This window comes from Oryzias latipes, chromosome 18 (genome assembly GCF_002234675.1).
Source record: "Oryzias latipes chromosome 18, ASM223467v1".
In the NCBI taxonomy this organism is placed as follows: Eukaryota; Metazoa; Chordata; class Actinopteri; order Beloniformes; family Adrianichthyidae; genus Oryzias; species Oryzias latipes.
In genome coordinates, this window is record NC_019876.2 from 8,758,394 (window position 1) to 8,783,232 (window position 24,839).

Sequence of the window (24,839 nt, forward strand, 5' to 3'; positions counted from 1 at the left end):
CCTTTAGTCTCAGTTTCCTGCTAATTGTTCTCACCTGCTCTCCGTCTATCATCATCACAGCTGCTTCTTGTTTCTTTACTGTGTCTGAATTTAACTCCCGGGTTTGTTGGTTGTCAGATCTGAGTCACATCTTGCTTGTACCTGTCGTGAGCCTTTTTTTTTCTCATTTATCCAATCGATGTTGTCAGTTTTTACTACATTGAACTCTTTAGCTTCTATTTGAGTTGGTTTCACCTCAAACCTGGACAGTAGCAAGAGCATAGAAGTATAAAACACAGAACCGCCGTAGTTTGAGTTGACAGAAGAAGACCAAGATGAAGATTGTTCACACTTTAAAGACCCACTCCGATAAAACTTGTTTTTTTGGTGTTTTTAACATGTTCTTTTATTGATGGAGGACATTTATAAAGAAAATTAAGCTTAAAATTGCATCTCTGAGTTTTTCGTTGCTCAAATTGTTGTAGATCAAGGGCAGATAAAAAATATAGTTTGAAAAGAGCTTATGTGTGACGAAAAAAACATGTCAAATGAACTCCTGCCGCTCTGCAGAAACTATATCTAGGAAGTTAACGCTTTGTTTTTGTTTTTATTTTGGCTAAAAATGGCATAATCATTAACTAAAAAACCTACTGGGAATGCTTTCAAAATAGTTTAAAGGATGATTGGAATGGGACTTTAACCCTTTAACAACGCCGATGTTGCTATATAAAAATCGATTACTCTTCAACCAATTACGCAATAAAAGTCATTCCATTGGTTTCTCATACAAATAATTTTGAACAGTTCAAAACTGAATTTACGTTGGCCGCAACCCTAGTCGGACATCCGCACACTCTGAATAATAACGAACGCAAGACACACTTATAAAATACGTATCCCACGCATGTATCACAAAAGACCCAAATTTCATATGTAGAAAATGTGGAAAATGTATGTAGTGGCTGTGCGACACGACATTTAGGAAGCAGCTACGTTGGGGGCAGCTTTGATGCAGAGGTAGACTGGAAAGCCGCAGGTTTGGTTCCTAATCTGTTTGCTCATATTTCAGAGTCCTGGGGCAAAAAAAGGTCTAGCTAGTGCCTTAAATGTTAGCTCTATTGCCATAAGTGTGTGAATGTGTCTCCATGGATGGTAAAGCGCTTTGGACCCATTACTTTGCACCACTTCCCATTAGTTTTGTCAGTCAAAGCTATGAAAAATGGTGGCTAGCCTTTAGATTAAACGTCAGGAAGTGGCGCACCTTCTTCTTGCCTAAATCAAATAATTCATAGAAGCAAAGAGGAAAAACCAAAATCACGGCTTACCTCGGTTTGTAGAAGAACTTGTACTGGATTAGGAGGGTAAATGCGAACATGACAGCTCCTTGAATGGACATGGCAATCAGGTTTTTTCCCACCATGTTCCAGCTCAAAGGGTCTTCAAAACGATCTTCACCTAAAAAAATAAAAGCATATTTCAGTTAAAGAAACGGCTCAGAGTTGACACGCAGATCAGAACATACAGTCTCAGTACAAGGTCTAACTTCACCATCAACACCTGATCTAGTAGGAAAAACATACAAAAGTCACACTTTTAAGGAAATGTATTCAACAAAATGCAGGACCAGGAATAGACATTTCATCTCAATAAGAAATTAATAATAACAAGAACAATAGGTGTGTGATTCGATGAAGACTAAGTTTAGCTGTTGGGGTTACGGTTTTACGAAGTGTTCTATGTCAGACGATTGTCAAAGTTCTGGTATGTCCTAATGGCGCAAATGGGCGGGGCTTGGCCTGGGCTTTGCTGAATTAAGATTCTTAGCGCAGTTCTGTTGCATAGTGTATGAGTGTCAGCGCAAACTGGATTACATTCTCTGAGTGTGGGAAAGAAACACTACAGTATGGATGCTTAGAAAGCCACATGAAGCATAAGCACAACTCTCAATATCACTCCAAATCTCTAAATCCATTGAATTCATCATCCTCGGCCTTCAGTCTGAACAACTCAACTAACCCTGGAGCCTCTTTTTCTGCATGGGCCTCATCAGATACTACCATGATTTCTGCATTTTTGAATCTGTTTTTGATGCCTTATTTCAATACTTGCAATCAAGCATTGAACTAAGCATTCAAATATTGATTTCCACTGATTTTTCGTTATGGGGCAATTTTGTTCTGTCTTTCTCATATGTCTTCAGAAGTTACTGGTAACATTGAAATTCTACATTTTCAGTGGGACAGGATTAGCAGATACTCATACACAAGCCTATACATTTATATATATATACACTTTATATATATATATATATATATATATATTTGATAAAACATATATTTTGTTCTTTAAATCAAAAAAAATTGCATATTTGACCAAACTAAGCAAAGAAATGTGAAATTCATGGTAATCTCCGTTTTAAACAATTTACTGTACATGAGAACTGGACTGGAGTGTGTGTGACGTCACCCATAGAAAATGTCTTATTCCTGGTGAAGTAATGAATTCGGTTGTTTTTTTTTTGCGAGACGGGCGCTGCCATGTTGGAGCCAGACCTTTCAGTAAGCAGTGATTGGCCGGCCTGAGTTGATCTGAGTTGATGTTTTTATGGCAACCACTTTTGCCAATAAAGAGTGACCTTGTTGGACATCAACACCTCTACCAATTGAAAGCAGACTACTGGAAATGTTTCGAGTGTTCTATGTGAGACCACCTACTTTTATTAAGACATCTGATTGGTCAATTTATAACTTGAATGACTTGTAAAAAAAGAAAAAAAATAGGATTAGCAAGAACAAGTTAAGAAAAAAAGTAGCAGAGTAAGAATAGATATTTTGACAAATATAATGACAATAGAGGTCTATCTTGGACCCAGCGGGTACTTCCTGTTTAGAAAATGAGGAGGAAGGGGGTTCACCAAGTCCAGTTCTCACGTATAGTCACAGGTTTTCGGTGCAAAGCTGCTTTTCTTCTAAATTTGTTGGAATTACGTAAATGGTCAGAGTTATTATTGGTATTGCGTGTCGCCGACGCCATCACCGATGTCAACTGGACTTCTGTTTGACTTCCAAATCAAACATATAAGGTTAGGAATTGTTTACTTTAATAAAGACATAAATTCAGAAGAAAGACAACACTTTTTTTTTTGTTAGCGGTACAAAAATGTGAGGGACTTGCATGGTTCACATGTCATTAAGTATTTTTCGTCTAAACGACTTCCATGTGAGCCAGTGAAAAGCCCACGCCAACAATTTCCGATGTCTCTCTTTTCCCCTCCTTAGCCTGTGCCGGCCTCGGGGGCGGAGGGAGGGCAACTGAAGAAAAAAATAAATAAAAAAAAGAACGCTCTCAGTCTCATTCTCTGGTAAATAGCCCCCTCTCCACACTACCTCTTTTAAGTCGTGATTGCTTTTCTCTCCCTGCTCTCCAGCACCGCCGCAAATGATTCCTCAAACCGCTATTTCCTTCCCCATCTCTCGGCAGATAAGACCCCCCCCCCTCCTTCCACTTTCATGTTCCTCTTCGCCTCTTGATGGCCTCCTCAACCCCCGGCTCCACCTCCGCACACACGTTCCGCTCTTCTCACCCCTTTTTTTTATTTTTTATTTTTTTAAATTTCCCTCACGTGGCTAGAAGAGCTTCCATTGAGCCGTGCTGCTGGTCAAATATTTTTCCGCCTGAAGAACTAGCATTTTGAATAACATAATATCAGTGTTTCTTTGGGAATGTCGGGGGTTTTGTAGAGCTACTGCAGAGTTAATTTCTTCGGCTGCTGGTACGGCAACAAAGAGTTTTTTTTCTTTTTCTTATTTTCTTTTTATGATGTGGTCCACATTGTGTTTTCTTCGCTGCAAATATATTTTTTGCAAACCGTGACAAATGACATGCATTACACCACACATAACTCTCTGAATAAGTGGCACAAGAAGATAGTAGCAGCAAAGAAAAAAGGAAGAAAAAAATAAACACCCCAATCCAGGACAGATGTAGTCCACAAAATTACAAATGCAAATTACGAAATGATGTCTTTCTTGTTTATTCAATTACAGGGGAAAGCTGGTTGGTAACATAAACAGAAATTGGCCAACATGTGAAGATTTTTCTGCTGATATTTTTCTATGTTTTTTTTCTGTTTTAACCCTAGAGCACTATCGCCGGGTGATTTTCACCGGAACAAAACTATTTACATGAATTTCAATATGTTACGTGTCAAGAAGTCTTAGCCTTTACCAGGGAAGTCTCACATGTCCCAGGAATGGGTGGACCAAAGACCCAGTTACTAGCATCATTTCAGTATTTTTTAGGGAATATTTTGTCCTCAAATTTCTAATTTTCAGTCATTTTTAAGCAGGTTTTTAGAAACTTCTTATGTTGTTCTCTTTCGTTTTGTTACACCTCCCACACAAAATAAAAGAAAACCACTTTAATTTATCATCTGTTGTCATGTTCTGATCCTATTTTATGACAAGTACTTTTAGTTGGGTATATTACATCGGGTAAAAGTGATGGTGTAAGTTTTTACAGCAAAAGTGTTCTAGGGTTAATCCCACAAATAACTTTTCTTGGTTGGACTCTTTCCTGCATGTCAAATTAAATAAAACTTTATTTATAAAACACTTTCATACAACAGTATGGACCCGCCCTCACTGGCTGAGCAGCTGCCACATACCCCTCACTCTAATTTTTTGCCCCTGCCAATCAGAGCTATACAAGACACATTCATTTAAAAAAAGACAAAAAAAAGCAGCCCTTTTTTTAAAAACGGTAGCTTTTTGTTGGTTTATTCTCCATAGCAACCTTTAGATTTTTTTGGTGCACAACGAACAAGTCTTTATCATTTTTAGAATCAGCCAATGTAGATTTTAGGATTTCCTTGGCAACAGAGGTTTTTTGCTAACCACGCCCATATTCCTAACATGCTCACATTTTTAAAGGTTTTGTTCAGCTAGAGCCAAGGATTCATGAAGTAAATTTGAGTAATATTGGGGGGGAAAGTGTTCTCTAGCTAACGCTATTCAAAACCTACAAACTTTATTTTTGTACACTATTTCCCCAGTTCTTTACCAACGATCCCCGAAGAGTTAAGGTCATGTCACACAGCCACTATGTTTAACTTGTGCATATTACATGGATGTAAATTGGTCATAAAATAATCTATGTGGAACAAGTGAGAAAAAGTTGTGGTCTTTATGTGAAGTTTTCACATTGTATCACGAATGAACCACGTTAAAACCATGGAAGTAAAAAAAAAAACAACAACAACAGCACAAAAGTCCAAACAAACCACTCAACGAACAGGTAAATGCACATAAAATCCAACATTCATTATTGATTTGTATGTCAGTTATGTAAATTTAACATGGCGTGTGCTGCCGCATATATGATGTAAAATTAGACATCCGTAATAAATGCGTGAAAAGACACAAATTTTGCAAATGCATTTCCCAAAATCCCGCACCATTGCCTAAGTGTTGGATGTATACACTTTATTTTCTTTATCATCGTTCTAACTGCTGCTTTTGAACTCTGTTGACCAATATGCACTGAAGGCAGCCGTGCTGGGAATTTCTTTTTCTTCTTCACATTCTACTCATGCCATCTGGATGGAGGAAGAAGTGTCTGGGAAAGACCGAGGGAGTTTGAGATACCAACTGATAAGCCGGAACTGTGAACCAAGACCCCCTGTCTGCAGCAAAAAGTTTGAAATGAGGGGATTGTTAACAACCAACCTTGCATCTGTTAGATTTCATTCCGTAACCAGTTCTAAATAAAATAAGAGGCCGGACAAACATCCAGCAGAACTGTTGGCGACAGCTGTGTCGTCTGTTTCGGTTCTCCACCTGAGAAATCGTACTGGGCTCTTGTGTCTGGTTTTTACTACCGTTTTGTGATTTCAGAAATAACCTTGACAGTAAGATTTACGTAATAATTGTGCATAAATGATGTTACATACGCATAAACTACGTAAATTTGATCAGGTCAAAACTGAATTCACGGAAAGACCTGTCGGCTGAAACCCTCGACGGACATCAGCGCACACTGACGATTGAGAAACGCAGTAGACTAAAATGTCATACATGGAAAATGCACAAAAGGAAGTTGTGGCTGTGTGACACCGCTTTAAGGAAACGATATTTGATCGGAAATTTTCTATTTCCTGTTGTTCTGCCACATTTTTCTGTTTGTCTTTCTTTTTCCCCCTGGTGCAGATGAGAAAATGAATCCTGGGTTTCCTCCTATTAACAGATATTTTTCCCTCATACTCGCCTCGGGTATGGCTTCAGGGGAAACCAGCTGTGTCTCCTTGCCTTCATGCTGTCACTCCTTCAGTTTGGTACTCTCCAGATAACAGTAACTAAAAGCATCATTCAAAGTATTTTTGATTTTAGAATTTGCAGCAGTTTCTGACAGATACATTCTTCAGATTTTAGTCAGATTTGATTTAACAAATTTGATTAAATATTATTGTATTCTCCCAATTTTTGAAACATAATTTACTGTTTTAAAGTGACAAAAGGTGAAACTTGTACTCTTAAAACTTTGACAATGAAAACATACAGAAACTTTTGTGTTTTAACAAAAAAAAGAAACAAATTGTGACTTCTAAGGAAAATTAGGGTGTTTGATCAATACATTTGAAATCTTGTTGGTAGAAATTATGTTTGACTTAAAAAATATACTTTAAAAATCATATTTAAACATTAAGGTCAACATTTTTTTGGTAAAATGCCCTAAAAATGCATATAAAATGCAAAAGTGCATTCCTTTAATTCAAATGAGTGCTACTGTTGAAATCAGCTCAAGAATAAGTGAAATGTAATATTTCCAGACAAAATATTTGCCTGCCTCAGATCGCTGCTGTGGTGCTTTGGGATGTGGGAGGGGTAGAGTCACTGCACCCTCTGAGAAAAGAAAAACCCAAATGTGCCTGAAGTTCAAGTGTCCACGTTTTTCCAAATATAACTAAAAGTTTTTTATGTTGTGATTTTAGCTCCCTTTTGCTTATAAACCGTCATAAAAGAATCACTAGAGGAGTCGGAAATGAATTTTTAATGATTTCTCTGGGTTTGATGCTGGCTGGGGACTTGGCGCTGGAACAAAAGTCCTGTAAAACATTCATGGAAGGCCAGCAGTTTGTACTGAAAAAAGCTTGTTGGAAATGTGGAAAAAGTCTCTTCTAAATCAAATCTTTCAAGTCCTGATGCTGCGAAGAACAAAAATCCTGTTGGAACATGAGCTAAATAAATGAGAACCCTATCTAATTGGTTAACTTTAGCCAAAAGTTGTCACGTCAGCAGACGGGCAGGACTGATAACTAAGAAGTCACTAATTGATGAATATGCAACAACAAAAAAAGAAAATTCTTGTTTGAAACGCATCAAAAGCATGAGAACACAATAGAGGTTTGAACCAAAGACAAAAACAGATACTCTTCACATCCTCAATGTTTTATTGTCAAAAGAATTGACATTAAATATGGTTTAACCCTTGTGCTATCCTATGACCCCCCCCCTTACATTGACGTGTTCTCCCTACCATGACAAAGGTGGATAAAGGTGGAAAGATTTCATGTAATCCATGGACACCAGTGAAGATCACAAATCATTGAAGAGAAAAGGTTCAGAGCACTGTCTAGTGGGTCTAGATGACCCCACTCCCAATGGTAAAGTGCCTAAGATAGCACAAGGGTTACTTGTGCAAAAGTCATTCTTTTGATTACCAGAGGATTGGACTGATAAAGGTAGGTAGTTGGGATTTTAATGTAACTTTAAAGTAGTTGACAACAGCATGGTAACAGACTGGGCTCCGCAAGTAAGGCCTTAGTCACATGCACCCATGTGAGGGTTGACCTACAGGCGTCTTGTGGGTTTTTGGTTTGTAGAGGGTCGTAGAGAGGAGCGGCTACATCTTAAGGTGAGCGCAGGTGTGACTTGCAGTTCTCTCAAGGCTCATGTGGCCACCTCAAGGGGGGGGTCATGAAAATGGAACGTACCATTGTCGTGCATGTGGTAAGTGTATCGTGCAGTGTTTGGAATGCTAAGTTTACATTGGTCTTGGCAATGCGCGCTCAAGTAACCACTTCCAATGTAAAGTCTGCGTAGATGAGCGTAAATGCACATTTCAGGCTTCTGCGTTTAAAAATCTCACATTCGCACGTCGCTACGCACATTTTTAAGTCCATTTTCGGGCTAGGCTTATTAAATGCGCGGCCATTGAACGCACGTTGAAAGTTAAACCAGTTGAACTTTGACTGATCAGGGACTCAGATCTGGTAGTGAAGTATGGGTAGCGACCTTTTCAATTAATGGAAGTGCCAACCGAGGACAAATTGATAATTGTGGTTAGTACCAAGTGACACCAATTCTTTCATTTATATTAATAGGTGTTAAAGAAAAGCCTAGAGCAAGATTGGCGAGATCCACCACTTCAACATTTCACACTAAGCCTCTTCCAACTATGAGTATACGCGCTAGTATTGTGTAGCAACAATCCAGTAGGAGCACCGTATACTAAAAGCACGTTCATTTACCCGTGTTCATCGCATTCTTAACACGCAACATGCCTGGTGTGTATGTAGCAGAAAGATAACGTGAGTTACACGAAGTTACATGGAACGGGTGATGCTGTCGTACGCTGCCCTTACAGGTGGATACGGGGTGTCTGCGGACAGAAAATGGGCAAACCTGTATGGGGTAGGTGGCCTGAAGGATCGTACACAACTCTATGAGATGAGGTAAGTGAATACGAGCTAAGCAAGGAGCCAGTACTCGCACTGTCCTTCAACTGGAGTGTGGTGCATCTTTTTTCATCCTTAAAAAATCATTCGCTCCCCTGAAGATGTTGCCGCTCCTGTCCACGACCCGTTACGGGCCAGGATGACCCAAAAACCAGTAGCCCCCATTGACGTGAACCTCCCATACGGGGGCATGTGACTGAGGATCAAGCTGTCGTTTCCTTCCTGCGTCAAGTGAAGTGTGAGGTCACTTACCAAAGTTGCTAAAAACGTTCGCCATGGCCTGATTTCTCGCCATGTCCATGAGTCCCCTGCCCAGACAGAAATGAGGGAAAATCAGCAGCACCTGCTTGACGATGTTGTTGATTTTGGTGATGCTCTGTTGAAAAAACGAGAAAGAAAACAGGAAAGAGTTTAGGATCAGTCCAAAAAATAAAGGGATTCTACCCGAGTGAAATAAAGAATATCCTTCTCGAAGCAGCGGGGCTGAAAGCGGGAGGAGGAGACGCTCTGAAAGACCGTGCGGGTAATTACCAAACATCTTGCGCTTCATTTGCACGCTGAGCAATGTTTTGGTGCGGAGCTCCAAATGCTCAGCTCGGGGAGCAGAGGATGAATGGACCCGTCCCGGTGCCGGATTCCGGGAAGCGTGAGGCCCGTACTGTGTGATCGGTGAGGATGCAGCGAGAGCGTGTGCAAAAACACAAATAAATGAGCTGATGTTGGGGAAAACAGATGCTCATCTTTATAACGGAGGAGCGCCCAGAGATTTCAGATAAAGGCAGTTTGTATCTGCCTATTTTTTTTTTAAACTTGCACACATAAACACAAAAGTTCTCCAAAAGAACTATGGCGGCCTTTTTGTTGGTGCTTTTATCGCGATGCAATTAGTTGCCAGTCTAGGAAAAACCAATATAATAATGACAAATGAGCAAAAACTGCCTGAGCAAATGAGGGAAAAATATGCGGGAAAGAATCTAAAACAAGGCTTTAGCGTGTTGTTCTGAACCAAATGCATGCATTGAGTATAAGGCTTCAATGCAGCGAGGTTTTCAAAGATCCCAAAAAATAAAAATAAAAAAATAAACCCAAAGAAGAGGACAAAAGAGGACCCCAATTAATATTTCAAACGTTGCTGAAAAATGTTAAAATTTAAGTTGCAGTTGCAGCTGCAATGTTGGATGTTTAAAAAATTTTTTGCACATTATTTATATATATATATATATATATATTGTGTAATCACAGTCGTTTATAATTGTAACTGATTCATTAATGACAAAATGATGCACTTTTTATTTATCATTTTCAAGTAAATGGATGAATGATTTATTTATTTATTACGTAACCCAAAGGCATGCTGTACATGTTGCTATCTATCCATCCATCCATCCATCCATCCCTCTCTCTCTAATCCATCCATCCATCCATCCAGCCAGCCTGCCGTATCTCTCTCTTTAATCCATCCATCCATCCATCCCTCTCTCTCTCTCTCTCTCTAATCCATCCATCCATCCATCCCTCTTTCTCTCTCTCTCTAATCCATCCATCCATCCATCCATCCATCCCTCTCTCTCTCTCTCTCTCTAATCCATCCATCCATCCATCCCTCTTTCTCTCTCTCTCTAATCCATCCATCCATCCATCCATCCCTCTCTCTCTCTCTCTCTAATCCATCCATCCATCCATCCATCCATCCATCCATCCATCCATCCATCCATCCTTCCAGGTACAGCAGCCCCCAAGAGATACGGCAGGCTGGATGGATGGATGGATGGATGGATGGATGGATGGATGGATGGATGGATGGATGGATGGAGTTTAACTCTGCTCTCAGGAGACCAACGTACAGCTAGTTGCAGTTATATTTGAAGCTTAATAGGGGATTTCCAGATTTCGGCCACAACGCCCCCAGAATCGACTCATAGACGCGAGTTAGTAGGGCGAAAAGAAATGACTTTTTCGTGACTTTGTTCACCATAGGTAGTTAGGAAAGCCTGACATCCTCTGTAATTTAAAAACCCAAAATAAATGACTAAATACTTGCAGACACTCAAAAAAAGAGGAAATTGAGGACAAAATTTAGATCAGGTAAATTTAACCACAGTGTTTTATGACACACATTTATTACCTGTTTTAAAAACAGTGGTAACCTGATCCCACATGATCAATCTTCAACCCCCTACCCCCCCCCCCCCCCACCCTCTGCTATGCGTCACATGTACGAACATCTAGGTCAATGGGAAGGAGCCTCTCTAACATAATATCCTCTCCTTATGGAAGGTTTCCAGTGGAGTTCAGGATCACAGCTGAGGGTGTGAAGGATGACTCCGTCCTTTTTCCATGAGGTGATGTCATTTAGTTTAAGAACCACCCCTGTAGATGTCCAATGATCTCAACAGTATTCCACTTTTGTATGTCTGCCAGGAGACAAAGAGAAGCGGGGTAATCTTTTTGTGAGTCACAATTATTGTTTAGATTCAAATACTTCATTATTATTTCTATTTTACAGGGCCTCGTAAATGGGTTATTTCTGGTTGTGCTTAGCGATATCAAAGCGATTTAGAGGGGTACAAAGCGCTCTGTCAAAATGTCTCTTTTTTATAAGTTGTACACAAGGTTGGGTGTTATTGTTATGTGAATGTGCTAGTGAGGCGAACTGGTAGCTGTGTCGGACTGTGTTTTTTTTTTTCTTTCGTGTTGCAAACAAGGTTGAAAGTAAAGATGCTAACGTAGCTAAGATGTAGCTTGGTCGGACTGTTTTTGTTTTTTTTTACGCGTTACTAACAAGTTGGGAGTTAGCGTAGTCACAGAAAAGTATGTTTTAGCGGTATCAGTCTGTTTTATTTACATGTTAACAACAAGGTTGGGAGTTATTGTAAAGACGCTAACGTGTAGCAGTTACGACGGAGTATTAGGGCCACCAAAAAAAATTTTTTAGAGCCACCAAAAAAAAAAAAAGTAAAATTACGAGATTTTATCTCGTAAATTTAGGAGATAAAAACTCGTAAATTTAGGAGAAAAAAACTTGTAATTTTAGGAGATTACAGTGGAAGTGGGCATGCAGAGCAGCAGGTGAACGCCATGCAGCCGCAGAGAAGACCGACTAAACTTTGTTGAACAGGTGAGCTGAATGTTTATTGATAACGTTCCAAATGTCTGGAAGGTCATTTGTTTGATTCACGATTCATTAAAGTTTTATTTATTGATGGTTGGTTTGCAGGATCTCTGCAGCCCGATGAAGCCGTCGTCGGTGTCCCTGCAGCTGTTCGCTTGAATCCTTTCTTCCTCCACCAAAGACAAGACTCTACGTCTGTGTGACGCTTCCGTCACACAAAAGGAGGAGCACTTTTTTTTGGCATTTTCAACGTTCCAAAGCTAATATAAAACACTATTTTCATTCCTCTTTATTGTTTTATGCTGAAACGGGACATTTCATCTGCAGGAGGGGGCGTTTGTAACACTGTTTACTTCCGCATTGGTGTTGGGATGACAGGTTCATGACGTAATGAGACAAATGAACTTCAGGATATGTGAATGAAAAGGAGAATAAAGGCTGCAGCGATTGTCTACACCCAAACGTGTCTCTGAGCTCCTTATTTTACATATTAAACTCCGCTTAAATAAAAAATAATCTGATTTTGAGTAGCCAAAAGGTTCAGAATCTCTTTGTTTTAAACCTATGATAATCTGGAAATGAAGCTTCACAAAAGGCTCCACATACTTCATCTTCAAGCTAGGTCCCAATAACCGAGAAACTTCGGTGTTTTTTCCTTAATCTACGACTTTTTTCTCGTAAATTTACGAGATTTTAAGTCGTAAATTTATGAGATAAAAAGTCGTAAATTTACGAGTTTTTATCTCCTAAATTTACGAGATAAAATCTCGTAATTTTACTTTTTTTTTTTTGGTGGCTCTAATTTTTTTTTTTTGGTGGCCCTAATACTCCGTCGTAAGCAGTGTCAGACTGTGTTTTTTTTTTTTTTTTTACGTGTTGCAAACAAGGTTGAAAGCTACTGTAAAGATACTAATGTGGCTAACATGTAGCTGGGTCGCACTTTATTTTTTTTCTTTTAACGTGTTACCAACAAGTTGGGAGTTGGCGTAGTCACCGAAAAGTATGTTTTAGCGGTATCAGTCTGGTTTTTTACGTGTTACCAACAAGGTTGAAAGTTATTGTAAAGACGCTAACGTGGCTAACATGTAGCTGGGTCGGACTGCGAGTTTTTTAGTCTCGCCTAAACAGTTCGGGGGCACCTTATAAATAACACAATTTCAAAAATAGAGCATGTGTTGACAGTGCGCCCTCTAGGGTGGAAAATATGGAATGTGTTTACGCAATGAAAAAAAGATGACTGAGCCCAACAGTCGCTGAATAAAAGTGACCTTGAATGACGCAAATATGTGACCTAATTTGTGATGAATGGATGCCAGAAAGATCTGGATAATCATGAAAGATTTTTAAGAAGCTCTTAGTCTAAAATTCGAAGGCTGTGACTCATTGTTGAATGTTTTTGGTGGTGGCACCTGCTGCTTTGGCCGTATCTGTTCGATAGTATTTCCTTTTTTCCTGACTTTCATTTAGAAATTTAATTTTTTTTCTCTCTCCAGTTTTTCAAATGAGTGCTGATCCTGAATGAAGCAAAGAGCCACTGCATTTACTGGAAAACTCTTCGTTGATCTCCGAGTGCCACACGGTGGAAACATGAGCTCTGCTTCAAGCCTGTGAGGGACTGATGTTCTCTGCGGGGAGTTGGACAGTCTGGAGGGCGGGAGGGAACATTTCCATCGGTTTGGAGAAAAAACTGGGGCACCAAGTCTGCTAAAAAAAAAAAAAAAAGTGTTGCTCTGCTTCCTCAGTCTGCTGCTTTTATCATCCGGCGCAGAAACGTTGATGCCGGATCCGCATTCAACCTGTGCTTCGACACAGACAAGCATCTGAGCCCTGAGGCTTTACTTTTGAGTGACGCCAACGAACAATACTGCCACAGAGGAGCTGGGGAAGAAAAAAAAGTGATGAGACAAAGCTTTGAAGCTGCACAAGTTGCAAAATGAAGAGGCTGGATTGAGCCGTCAAGTGTGGGACGAAATCCCTCCAGTGAACTGGAGCTCACCGGAATCATACCGACTTTAGCTATTTTGTCAAGAGTCTTCATGAGTCGGCTTGTAGATTCACGTTGATCTGTCTGCCTCTTCTATCAGCAGTCAACGCCAAACCCAACCCTGAATGATGATGTTACGTACAGCCTCCCTCGAGTTTCCCAGCCACACTTGCTGTTTCCGTTAAACGGTGAAAAAAAAAAAAAAAAAGTCCCTTTATTAACCCGTGGGCGACGAGCGGTCCAGTTAATTATCAGCGATGGCACCTTTTATGAGGGACATGCTTCACTGTTATAATAAATAAAGAGAATCGAGAGTTTAAAACAAGGGGGTGATAATGAAACCACTATGGAAATAGGAAGCAGCCTAGTTAAGTGGCAGAAACGTCCCATTACATCCCCCAAATGACCCTAGAGGATCATTGGAAGTAAAAAACTGGGCTGAGACGAAACGTTAGACATAAACTGTGCCTGAAAAAGGAGATGAAGCTCGTCAGAATCCTGTTGGTGGACTTATCAGCATTAAAGTGAAAAAAAAAATCAAAGGAGTTAAATAGCAATCATAGAAGTTACAATTAGGTTTTCACAGGTGTCTGTTTTTATCACCAGGTTCTGCACCGGAAGCCTATATTGGCTTTATTTTAACTTTTCTATATGATTTTTATTCCAAAACAAAAAGTTATTTGATTGACAGCCTATCCACCCCCCCCCACCCCCCCTCTTTTCCAAACCCAACTCTCCATTTCTTATTTAGCTCGTTTTTTCGGGGCGTCTTTGTCTTTTGATTCCTCCGAGACGAAAGCAGCTTGCGGTTAAAAAGAACACTCGCTTAAAGTTAAATGAAGAGAAGTTCTCCAAAGACCCAATTCTCAGTAAAAGATTGAACATTGAGAGGAGCTGGGAGAACAACGCCTTTGCAAAGATCCTGAAAGAGATGAAGGGGCCGTTGGTAATCGTCAAACCAGGTGGGTTACTTACGCCGTCTACCATGAAAACGCAACGCTTTTATCCACAATTCACGTCAATTAGCTGGTGGCGCCTATGTAGTCTGTGTATGACAAGAAATTTCAAGCGGAAAAGGTCGATGCTTAACTGTTTGAGAGCTGTTAAAAATGTACATGTGTTGCATGATGCATGGATCACCATGAATACTAGGGATTCTTGTAAGAAAAACACTCCGATCCAGTCAGTTTATGGATAAAGAAACTTCCGAAGCTGTCCTACTTTCGCGACAGATCTTTGGCGGTTGGAGTTTGCTGTCTCGGTGGATCAGGCTTTATTTTTATTTATTTTTTACTACATCCCACTTATGCTAAATCAAGCATAAAGATATTTCCTTTGCTGAAATCAAAGACATTGTTGCAGTTCCTTACATAACCACTAGAGGCTGGTTTTAAGAGAGAGCAATTTTTTATTGATTTCTATGTTTAAAAAGTGAAGTTGAACATCCTAATGTTAAAGTTTTTTATGTTTATTGGTTAATATTGTGTTTACAGCACCTGTGAGGGACTAAAATGTTTAAATGAACTATTTTGAGCCCAGTTTTGTGCATAATTTCCATTACAATCATCTTTTGATCTATTGTTAAAGCGTTTCAAATAATGTGTCGTTTTCTAGGACATAGTTTCGCCTCTGAGTCTTGGGCGGGACAGTTTGCGTGGAGTAAGCATGGACTTATTTTCTATTTTCCTTTTGTTTTTACCCTCTCCCGCTAGCTTACAGCCCCTCACAACCTAATCTAAGACTAGCTGTGCAAGAAAAATGGTGAGCAAGATCGGAGCTCTCCAGCCATACAGTTTGGAGGCAGATGTCAGTTCGGATGAGAAAAATGAAGACGTACATAAATCTATTTATCTGCAAGTAGGAGGTATCGGAACTTGTGGCCTGACCAGTGTATTTTCTATGTCACAAATACGTTCTTTTTCAAACTGCATTTTTTGTCCGCTCGCGATTTAAAACGATTTGAATAAAGAAATTCCCAGAAATCCAATTTTAAGCTTAACTTTCTTTATGTGTCCTCCATTACCAGAAAAAGGCCACACTGCAATGGGTCTTTGCTTTGCAGATGCATAGACTCGACAAAACTCTACCACTTCACTTTTTCCCTCCTAATCAACCATTTACAACACATTGAATTAGGCAGAGTAGATTCCAGTAAATGCATCATTTTCAGCTTTACTTTAAAGTTGTGGAGACAAATCATTGTAGGATTTGATTGTTTTCATTTCAAAAAGAATGTTTTTTGTATACAGTGTTCCCTCACCATATCACGGTCTCGCTGTTTTGCAGATTTTTTCAGTTCAAATTTGTGTTCATTTTTTTTGTACAGTCTTCTGCGCCCTGATTGGCTGTCGACCTGTCAATCAATCTCCTCAGTGCCGTGTTTCCGGTATTTTCTGCGTTCAGTTTTCCAAATTGACATAAATCTTCAATTGTCAAGCGGCTGGTTGGTTGACTCAGTTGGCTGCATGTAGGATTGGTGCATTGGAAACCCGGCTTTGCTTCCCTTCACACTACTGCCTAACTATGTAGCCACAAGGGAACCCAAGTCTGGGTCTCCCTGTGCCGGTCCCCAGCCAGGATAAAATACATGTTAAACTCTCTGCTAAACCGTCTCTGCAAATCAGTGACTGATTGGGATATGCTGAAAGGTGATCAAAAGCATAAATCTTTGATCACGATCAGCTATTTGTTTTCATTCTATAACACAACGGTTTGAACTTTTAGAGTTTAAACAAAAGACCAGAGCTTGAAAATGTTTGTCTGCCTAAGAAAAGTCTATAAAGTGTGTAGTGAGGAGTTTTACAGTCTTGGACTTTGCAAATATTACCTGTTGCTATTATTTTTAGACTATAACTCCCCCGATAAATGAGTGAACACGGAAATACACTTTTGCTCAGTAGTAGAACCCTCGATTTCACCCCTTTTTTAAGGTCATATCCCTCATGAGCACTTTTAATCCTGCAGCTTCTAAATCATCCATTTCCTAAAGACGCAACCCGATACGCTAACAACTGGGTCGACCTGCACCCAACATTTCCCATCAGACAATAACAACCTTAGTGAAAAAATGACTTACTTCATCCTCAAAGAGCTCCATGACAAAGGTGGCCACGCTGCCGTTAATGCCGATGAAGAGGTTGAGGCAGGTCAGCACCACGTACGCCGTGCTAGGCACCGTGAAGATGAATGAAGCTGGGTACATCATGGGGGTGATGGCCCACCTAAAGGACACAAACGCTTAAAACCACCATTTTTTGGCTCAAAAAGTAAAAATCCTTAATAAAGTGAGGAGAGGGAGGTATAAACCTTAGCCTGCACTTATTAAAATAAAATCTATTAGGGTTATCAGTTGGGGCAAGTATCAAATAAGCAGTTACTGAGTCCATGCTATTTTCATTTCATGAATTTCGAATAGCAGGTCAGCTGAGCTATTCCATGACACCGCCAGCCTCTGCCGCTTATTTGCAATTCAAATGAGTGACCCATAAAGTGCAGCAAAATAAACGCCGCCTACACTGGGCAGTCAGTAGATCAAGTTGTTTGGGAGTTGATGAGACGAGACCCTGATGGTGGTTTCATGGTGGCACTACCAAGCCCCTCTCCAAAATATGAGCCTTGCACTTTTTGACTATATGTTTCATTTTTTATGGTAGATTTTTCAAGGTCTCTATGATGGTTTGATCTAACTTTGAGGCAAACGTTTGTTATTTAATGCATTGGTTCAAGATGGTGATAAAATGTTGGCATGTTTCATGGCATTTTATTGTGAAATTTACTCACAAATTGGTATCAATAATAAAGATCAGGCCTTTAAACTCAGTTTTAGTGTGCATTTGGATGCAAGTTGCTAGTAAAACATTTTAATGTATTTTTTTATTTGTAGGTAAAAACAAGTACTTTTTTAGATATCTGTGATCATGTGTCAATAAACTCAAATTATAATATGCTGATGATACCGTTGTGCTGCTCCTGCTTGTTTTCACATGTTTTTTTCCAACAGTTACACATTTTCTACTAGCTTTGTTCATTGCTTAGACATGTTAGATATTAATATATTAGCTTAGAATGCAAACAATAACACTGTAATCAACTGTCAGCACAATTAATGGCATTTTATTGTGAAATTTACTTTCAAATTGGTATATTTAAGATGTAGACTTTAACTTAGTTTTAGTGAGCATTTTCATGCAAGTTGTGAAAAAGGTGACTGCATTTTGAGGAGGTTTTGAAATATGCAGGTTAAAACAAATATTTTTAGATATCTGGGATCTTTTGTCTATAAACTTTAATTATTTCTATGCAGATGACACTGTTGTGCTGCTGCTCCTTGTTTTTTCGGATTGTTTTTATTTTATTTTTTTACAATGGTTACACATCTTATAGCTTTAGTCATTGTGAAGACTTTGTAGCTACCAGCATATTTGTTAAAAATGAAAACAATAACCATATGATCAATAGTCAGTAGATCTAATGGCAATTTACTAATCGGCTGAAATTCTATGATGCTAAGTCTTTTCTTATATTGGAATATATTTGTGAATTAATAAAAAAGGCAGGAGTGAGATTCGCCATGTGAACAGCATATCCCACAAGGGCATTGAAGAACCCGCCTTCAGCTCATTCTTGAACTCTTGTCCAATGTCGGGTGGATACGTAGCATTAGGCCTAAAGCAGAATGGTGGTAGGGTGATGATTTTGGTTAGGTTTTTTTTACACACATAATCTGGACACCCTTAGTTTTCAGGCTAACTTTCTGGGTATCGTGGAGTTCTTCGTCAAATTCGAAGCAATCTTGCTCAACTAAATGTAAGTTTTCCTAAAAAATGTTTAATTTGTACATTTCTACAAAATGAATAAGTCTGGGTCCAATGATCAAATTCTAAAAGATCGAACCATTTAAAAGGAGCTAATGCAAGTCAAGAAAAACATAAATACATTTTGAATTTTAAAGCTTCATTAGTACATTATTGATAAGAAAATATATTAAGTGTAATATGTACTTACCCATACATAACAAGCAGTAGAATCAGTGCGGGCAGGTTTTGAGGGGAAACGTAGGCTTTTTGTTGAAAGCAGATAAAGATCCCAACCACGAGAAAGCAGGGGATGACGTAATTACACTGTCAAAACAAAGAGTAAATAAAAGAGCCAAATTAAACTTTACAGGACATTCCTGACAGCATTACAGTGTTTTTGATCATGTTTTCTTCTGTTTCCTCTCTTTTTTCCTCTCCAATCTGACTGAGGACAAAATCTACACACGACTTTTTTAATTAGCTCTTGACTAAATCCTGCTTTGAATCTCTCATTAATTGAGTGAATCACAAACCCATGCGATTCTTCTCATTGAAGGGTCTGATCACTCAGATACTCAAATGAATAACTGGACTTTGATTTCATGATTTTATTTTGGTAAATCTTTTGTAATATTTAATAAAAAGTAAATTTATATCTCTGGTTCATAAACCTGAACAGAAAGGACACATAGCTATACATGTTTATACTAAAAAGGAAATTTCTTTAAATTGAAATCATTATCATTTATACTATTACACAAGTGATATAATTTTGTGTAGTTGTGTGATGCCCCTCCCCCACTCACACACGATCAATTCCAATTGAACTTGTTAAATCCTATTGGTTCATCATGTAACGGAGGCCGGCAGGATGACATCATCCTTTTGGTTTTACGGAAGCCTTCCGTAACATTTAATCCCACTCCACCCCCACCCCCCATCAACTGCTTTGTTTGACTTCCCCAATTTGACCCCCCCAAATGGCAGAGAGGGTGCTCAACCATGTGCAAACGGTCTTCCAGGGGTGTCAGAATCCAGGCCTGGAGGGCCGGTGCCCTACATGTTTTCCAACCAACCTGCCATTGAAGCTCCTTACTGGCTAAACACTCCTGATCCAGGTAATCAGCAGGAGGCCGGCCCTCAAGGCCTGTAGTTTGACACCCCCTGGCTCTAGAAGATTCTGTGAGTAAGACCTTGATTGGTCCCGTTTAATTCAAATTCCACGTTTCAATCCTGCTTTTCTATCACGTTCAATGAAACGCATCCTCTGACCAGCTCTTTTGGGGTTGTCGTCTGTCTTCCCCCCTCCCCCGTTTATGACGAGTGTCCCGCGTCTTTACCAGAGTGCCTGATGAAATGTTTATTTCCACCACGCCTAAAGGGAAAGTCCCGGTAAGCCTGTTGAGCATGAGCAGCAGGGGCAAGCTGCTGTCGATAATTACGCTTCAGCCAATAACTGTTGCTCAGGTGAAGCTTTTTCCCAGAAGCCAACAATGTCAACGCCACAATATCAATTACAGCTGGTGGATCCCTTTCACGTGTGGCCCCAGGCGGAAATAAAACCTTCAGAATAGCTGGACATCACATCGTAAAATCAGTCAAAAAAGTAGCGCTGAAAGCTGGATTTGGATGTGAGCCATCGTAGCATAAGTTTTAGGTTTTAATTAGATCTAATGTGTCATTCAATAAAGATGAAATCCTAAATTGCACCTGGGGAAAGCAGTGAGCGTTTGGGAGCTGTGGAAACATAGCAAGGAGGCGGGCACTTACTATGTCCCAGACAAAACTGGCGACCCAGTAGACCGTCGGGTTTACGCCGCTCACGAACTGAAGATGCTTGGCTTTGCTGACCCTTTCCTGGATGAGGAAGAGAACGAAGCTGGCGGGGATGAAGGACATGGCGAAGATGACACAGATGGACACCACCACGTCAGAGGAAGTTGAAGCCCTGCCATTTATTTAAAAAGGAAAAAAAAGGGAAGGTAAAATGACAATAAAAAATGGGAAAAGGAAACAGGAAGTTGAGCAAAGATCATCCAAATTCATTGAATTTTAATAAAGTGAAACATTTTCTTAGTTTTCACTTTTAAGGATTTCAATTTGACGTGCAAAAATAATAGCAATCAAAGTTAATCCTGCAAATAATTTTTGAAAGAACTTTAATTTTGGAGGATCCTGGAAGGTTAATAGATAAAGGTCAGGGGCTTTAGGGAGACTTTCCAAACAATTCAATGTTTTGATTTTGACTCTTAATGCGGCTGGAATGGCTCAACCCAGTCAGAAAAACCTTCAAAGCAAAACACCGTCACAAACAAGAATGAAGTGGCTTCATTTATCCTCATATAGTGTTAATTTGGCAAAGAGGTTTACAAAGTATTTTGCCATTTGGGTTCAGTACATCTGTGATTTAGCAGAGATGATTCCTTTGTTCCGGGAGCCAGCTGTTGTTAGACTTTCCCTCTATTGAAGTTAATTGGTGACCTTTGGCAGGAAACACAGCGCGGCAGAAGATACAAAAGCTGTTGGTAAACTCAAAGGGGGCCCTCGCTGACGTCCTGGTAAACGCAGAGTTAATTGCGCTTCACAAAAATGTCAAGATCTGCGTGCTGGATTGCAGCGGCGAGCGGGCGGGCGGGCCCTCCGAGACTCGACCGCCTCATCCAATAAAGGCCGTGTCGCATTTGTGGGGCGTCAGGTCAGGAGGAAACAATCCTATTAATAACGTTTATTTCTGAAATTTTTGGACGATAGCTAGGAAAATAACATTATAATGTTGAAAACTTTTTTGCTAAAATAAAGCATTTAAAATAATATATTCAACTATTCTGATTTAGATTTTAAAAAATGGATTTGTACCAGTCGGAGAAAAAAACTTTATTAAAACAGGTTTTCTTTTTTATTGTAACCCTTGTGCTATCCTAAGCACTTTAACGTTGGGAGTTGGGTCATCTAGACCCACTAGACAGTGCTCTGAACCTTTTTGCTTCAATGATTTGTGATCTTCACTGGTGTCCATGGATTACATGAAATCTTTCCACCTTTATCCACCTTTGTCATGGTAGGGAGAACACGTCAATGTAAGGGTGGGGTCATAGGATAGCACAAGGGTTAAGGGTCTATGCAATGACATTTTTTTTAAAAGCTTAAAAGCTGTGGTTATGAAATTCCCCCTATTGCAAACAGCATAATTTTAAAAAAACAGTTAAGACCATTTGTGGTTTTCTATTTGGTCATTACCTGGAATACACTGGGTTACAATGATCATAATCTGATTAGTTCTCTTATCCTAGAAAAATTGGTAAATTAGCATTAAATACATGAATCAAAATGAAAAATTTCCCAAAAAGTCTATTTAAGTGCTTTTATCATGTAAAATCAACCTTTTTGAGCTTTTAAGTGTATTATAATATTAATTCTTTACAAAAAAAACTACCCCAGGGGGGCATTTTAATCCATTCACAAATTTTTGAGTATTCCCCTATTAATCTACGTTCTGAGCACCAGCCTCTCCCAACTCACTAAAACGAATGGGTCCTCACTTTGTGACATCACAAAGTGAAGAACAGCCCCTTCCAGGAAGAGTCTGTGCTGCCAGCAACGCCCCCAGGCTAACACACACACACACACACTTTCTCCACAAAGTTAGAAGGGATCAACAAAAAACCCTTTCATTTTTTATGCGCAAACTGCACATCCATCTTTGCAAAAGTTTGGATGTCATTGGTTTTCGCGGGCGAAACGCAGACGCCCTGCCGAGGCGGACTCCAGCTTGATGTCATGAAGTGGGTGGCACCCACATGGAGCAAAAGGCGGAGCTTCCGAGTTTGAGTCGTCTGTGTAAGAAAAGAAGCTGGGAAAATTCACCATAGTTCCTTAAAAAAAATTGTTCCTTCGATCCTTTCCTTTTATTATGTTCTTGTAGCATTTTTGATGATGGAGGACCTAGCCTACTTTCCATCCCCATCAGTTAGGGGGTGGGAGGTGGGAAAAGGGTGTAGGTCTGGGAAGGGGGCTCTATTTTAATTTTCATGCTCGTTTTTATATTATTTATTTTGTTTTGTCTAATGTAAAGCACATTATGTCATGTTTTTGTAGGAAAAGAGCTAAATAAATAAAGTTTGGTTTGGTTTGATTTGATTTGATTTGGAAGTGGGGGTGAGGTTGCTCCGTGCAAACAGTCACACCGACATAGGTGTAACTTTCTAATTAACCTTTATTAATTCTTTTTGGGCGAAAAGCATCAAAATTTTGATTAAAGACCACTGGGAAGTCTTTTTAATGAGCTGAAAAATGATGGGAATTGAACTTTAAGTGTCTCTAATTGCCCTTTATTGGTTAATTTACTGCAAATGAAAGCTCTGCATCCATGGTAAATAAACAGATTGGGTTTTTAAAGTTTAAAAAACAGAGAAAAAACGTTTTCTCATCAATGTTGACTTAGTGTTTTGTGGTTCAACCATCAGCTCCTCAAAAGTCTTTCAGCTAAATTTGCATCAGATCCAATTGGTTTCCGTCCCTATAAACCCCAGCGTTTCTCAAACCCCAAAGTCCAGCCGCGCTCCTTGCATATTAAATAATTTGTTGCCAAGTCGGCGCATTAATCTCGGTCAACCAGCCGCAACTACAACACAAAAACAGCAAAACAAAAAATAAATATATGTATATATATATACATATATATATATATATATATATTTTAGTCCCTACATTTGTGCAATGATTCTGGAACGTGTGCTTGGTTTTACGTGGGGAGGTAATGTACGGGACAAAACTCTGACAGATCTCACTCTGAACGCCCAAAGATGGTTAATTGCTGTGAAAAGAGGACAAGCAATCTGCTAATTAACTAATAATGGCGGGAGCCGGAGAGATGAGCTGTGGGAGCAGAGCGCCGCAGAAAGTATTGCTTTCCTTTTAGTATGTTTTATTGCTTAGGGCTTTAGGGCGCAGCTTAACACGTAACAGTGTACGCTGTATGGAAACTGACGAGCCATGCAGAACATTCTGATCGCATTCTGTCTTATGAAACACTGTGCAACTAATTTGGTAAACAGTTTTGTTGAGGAAAAGAGACTGAAAAGCCCCATTTTTTGTGCGTTTTTGAAAGAGACCTTGTGGGAAGCAAACTGCCTTTTTTGTGCTTTGTGACGTGGCTTCCATTGAAATCAGTTGTAAAGTCAAATTCTGGTTGTCATGTGTAGTAAGGTCAACAAACAGATCTAACATTCATCTCAATAGTTTTTTGGGCTCTTGTTTGAAATTTTATATACAAATATGTTGCTAAAAATATAAAAAATATATAATAAAGTCATGTATTCTGGAAATATAAATAAAAAATGTTGATACTTATGTACTTAAATAGACAGATTTATAATGTAAAGCAGATATTAAAGTAAATCAGAGTAAAATTGATAAGAGCCAGGTCCAACAGATTCAAAAACAATTATTACCCAGGGTCCATCAGGCTCCTCGATAGCTTTATTTCCATTGACTACAAAATTACACAAATTGGATTTGGGATGATAAATTTGCCTAATAGAAACATGAAAATTTCAAAAAAAAAAAATTGCATTTATTGAAAAACAGTTTTTGCGCTTTGAGGAGGCGGTATTTGAGGCGTATCGAATTTGACAGATTTCGCTAAACCGCAATGGAAACGCCTGACCAACAACTGGATACCACTGGCTGCCTTGGGCGCTCGCTGCACAGCGGGCGCCACAAGAGGTCCCACAGCTCCTGAAAAGTTGAGCGTGTCAGGTGGAATTGTTGGATACACAGTTGCTCTGTGAAATCACCAACCACTTAATGGCTTCATCCGTAGCCCATCCCATATCCATGTGTAAGGAGCTCGCCGCTCCATGGCCTGAATTAGACGCCAACGTCTCCTTTGACAGACGATGACGAGCGCTAGTGTTGAAATTTGTAATTTGAATCAAAGTACTGTTCGCATCCATTGCCATGTTTTTGAAGGACTGTTGGTTTGTGTTATTTTCAAAATTTTGTCTGGTTCCAAATTTGTGTTTTTCCTACATTTCCAGAATTTGGACAAAGTTTTGCATGTGTAATGGAAATGCAGCTAGAGAGGCATTTTCAACGCCCTTTACATTTGTGTTTATCTACATATTTATACTGCTTTTGTGTTGCTTTTTTACTTCTATTGTTGTCTTTAATTTACAGTATACGATTCTCAGTGCACTTTAACATAGTGGCCACTTAAATTTTAGTCATGGTTCT

At 39.4% G+C, this 24,839-nt stretch overlaps 1 protein-coding gene across 1 annotated transcript in view; it reads right to left on the reverse strand.

The window, feature by feature from the left end:
• Nucleotides 1–24,839, reverse strand: part of LOC101164844 (ATP-binding cassette sub-family A member 1-like) — a 208,539-nt gene that overhangs the window by 50,665 nt on the left and 133,035 nt on the right. Inside the window, exons 35-39 of the mRNA XM_023965796.1 lie at nucleotides 20,376–20,553; nucleotides 18,814–18,929; nucleotides 16,886–17,030; nucleotides 8,966–9,089; nucleotides 1,305–1,434 (exon numbers count right to left, since the gene is read on the reverse strand). Of these exons, the coding sequence (XP_023821564.1) occupies nucleotides 1,305–1,434; nucleotides 8,966–9,089; nucleotides 16,886–17,030; nucleotides 18,814–18,929; nucleotides 20,376–20,553 (693 nt within the window). The remainder of the gene's footprint in view (nucleotides 1–1,304; nucleotides 1,435–8,965; nucleotides 9,090–16,885; nucleotides 17,031–18,813; nucleotides 18,930–20,375; nucleotides 20,554–24,839) is intronic.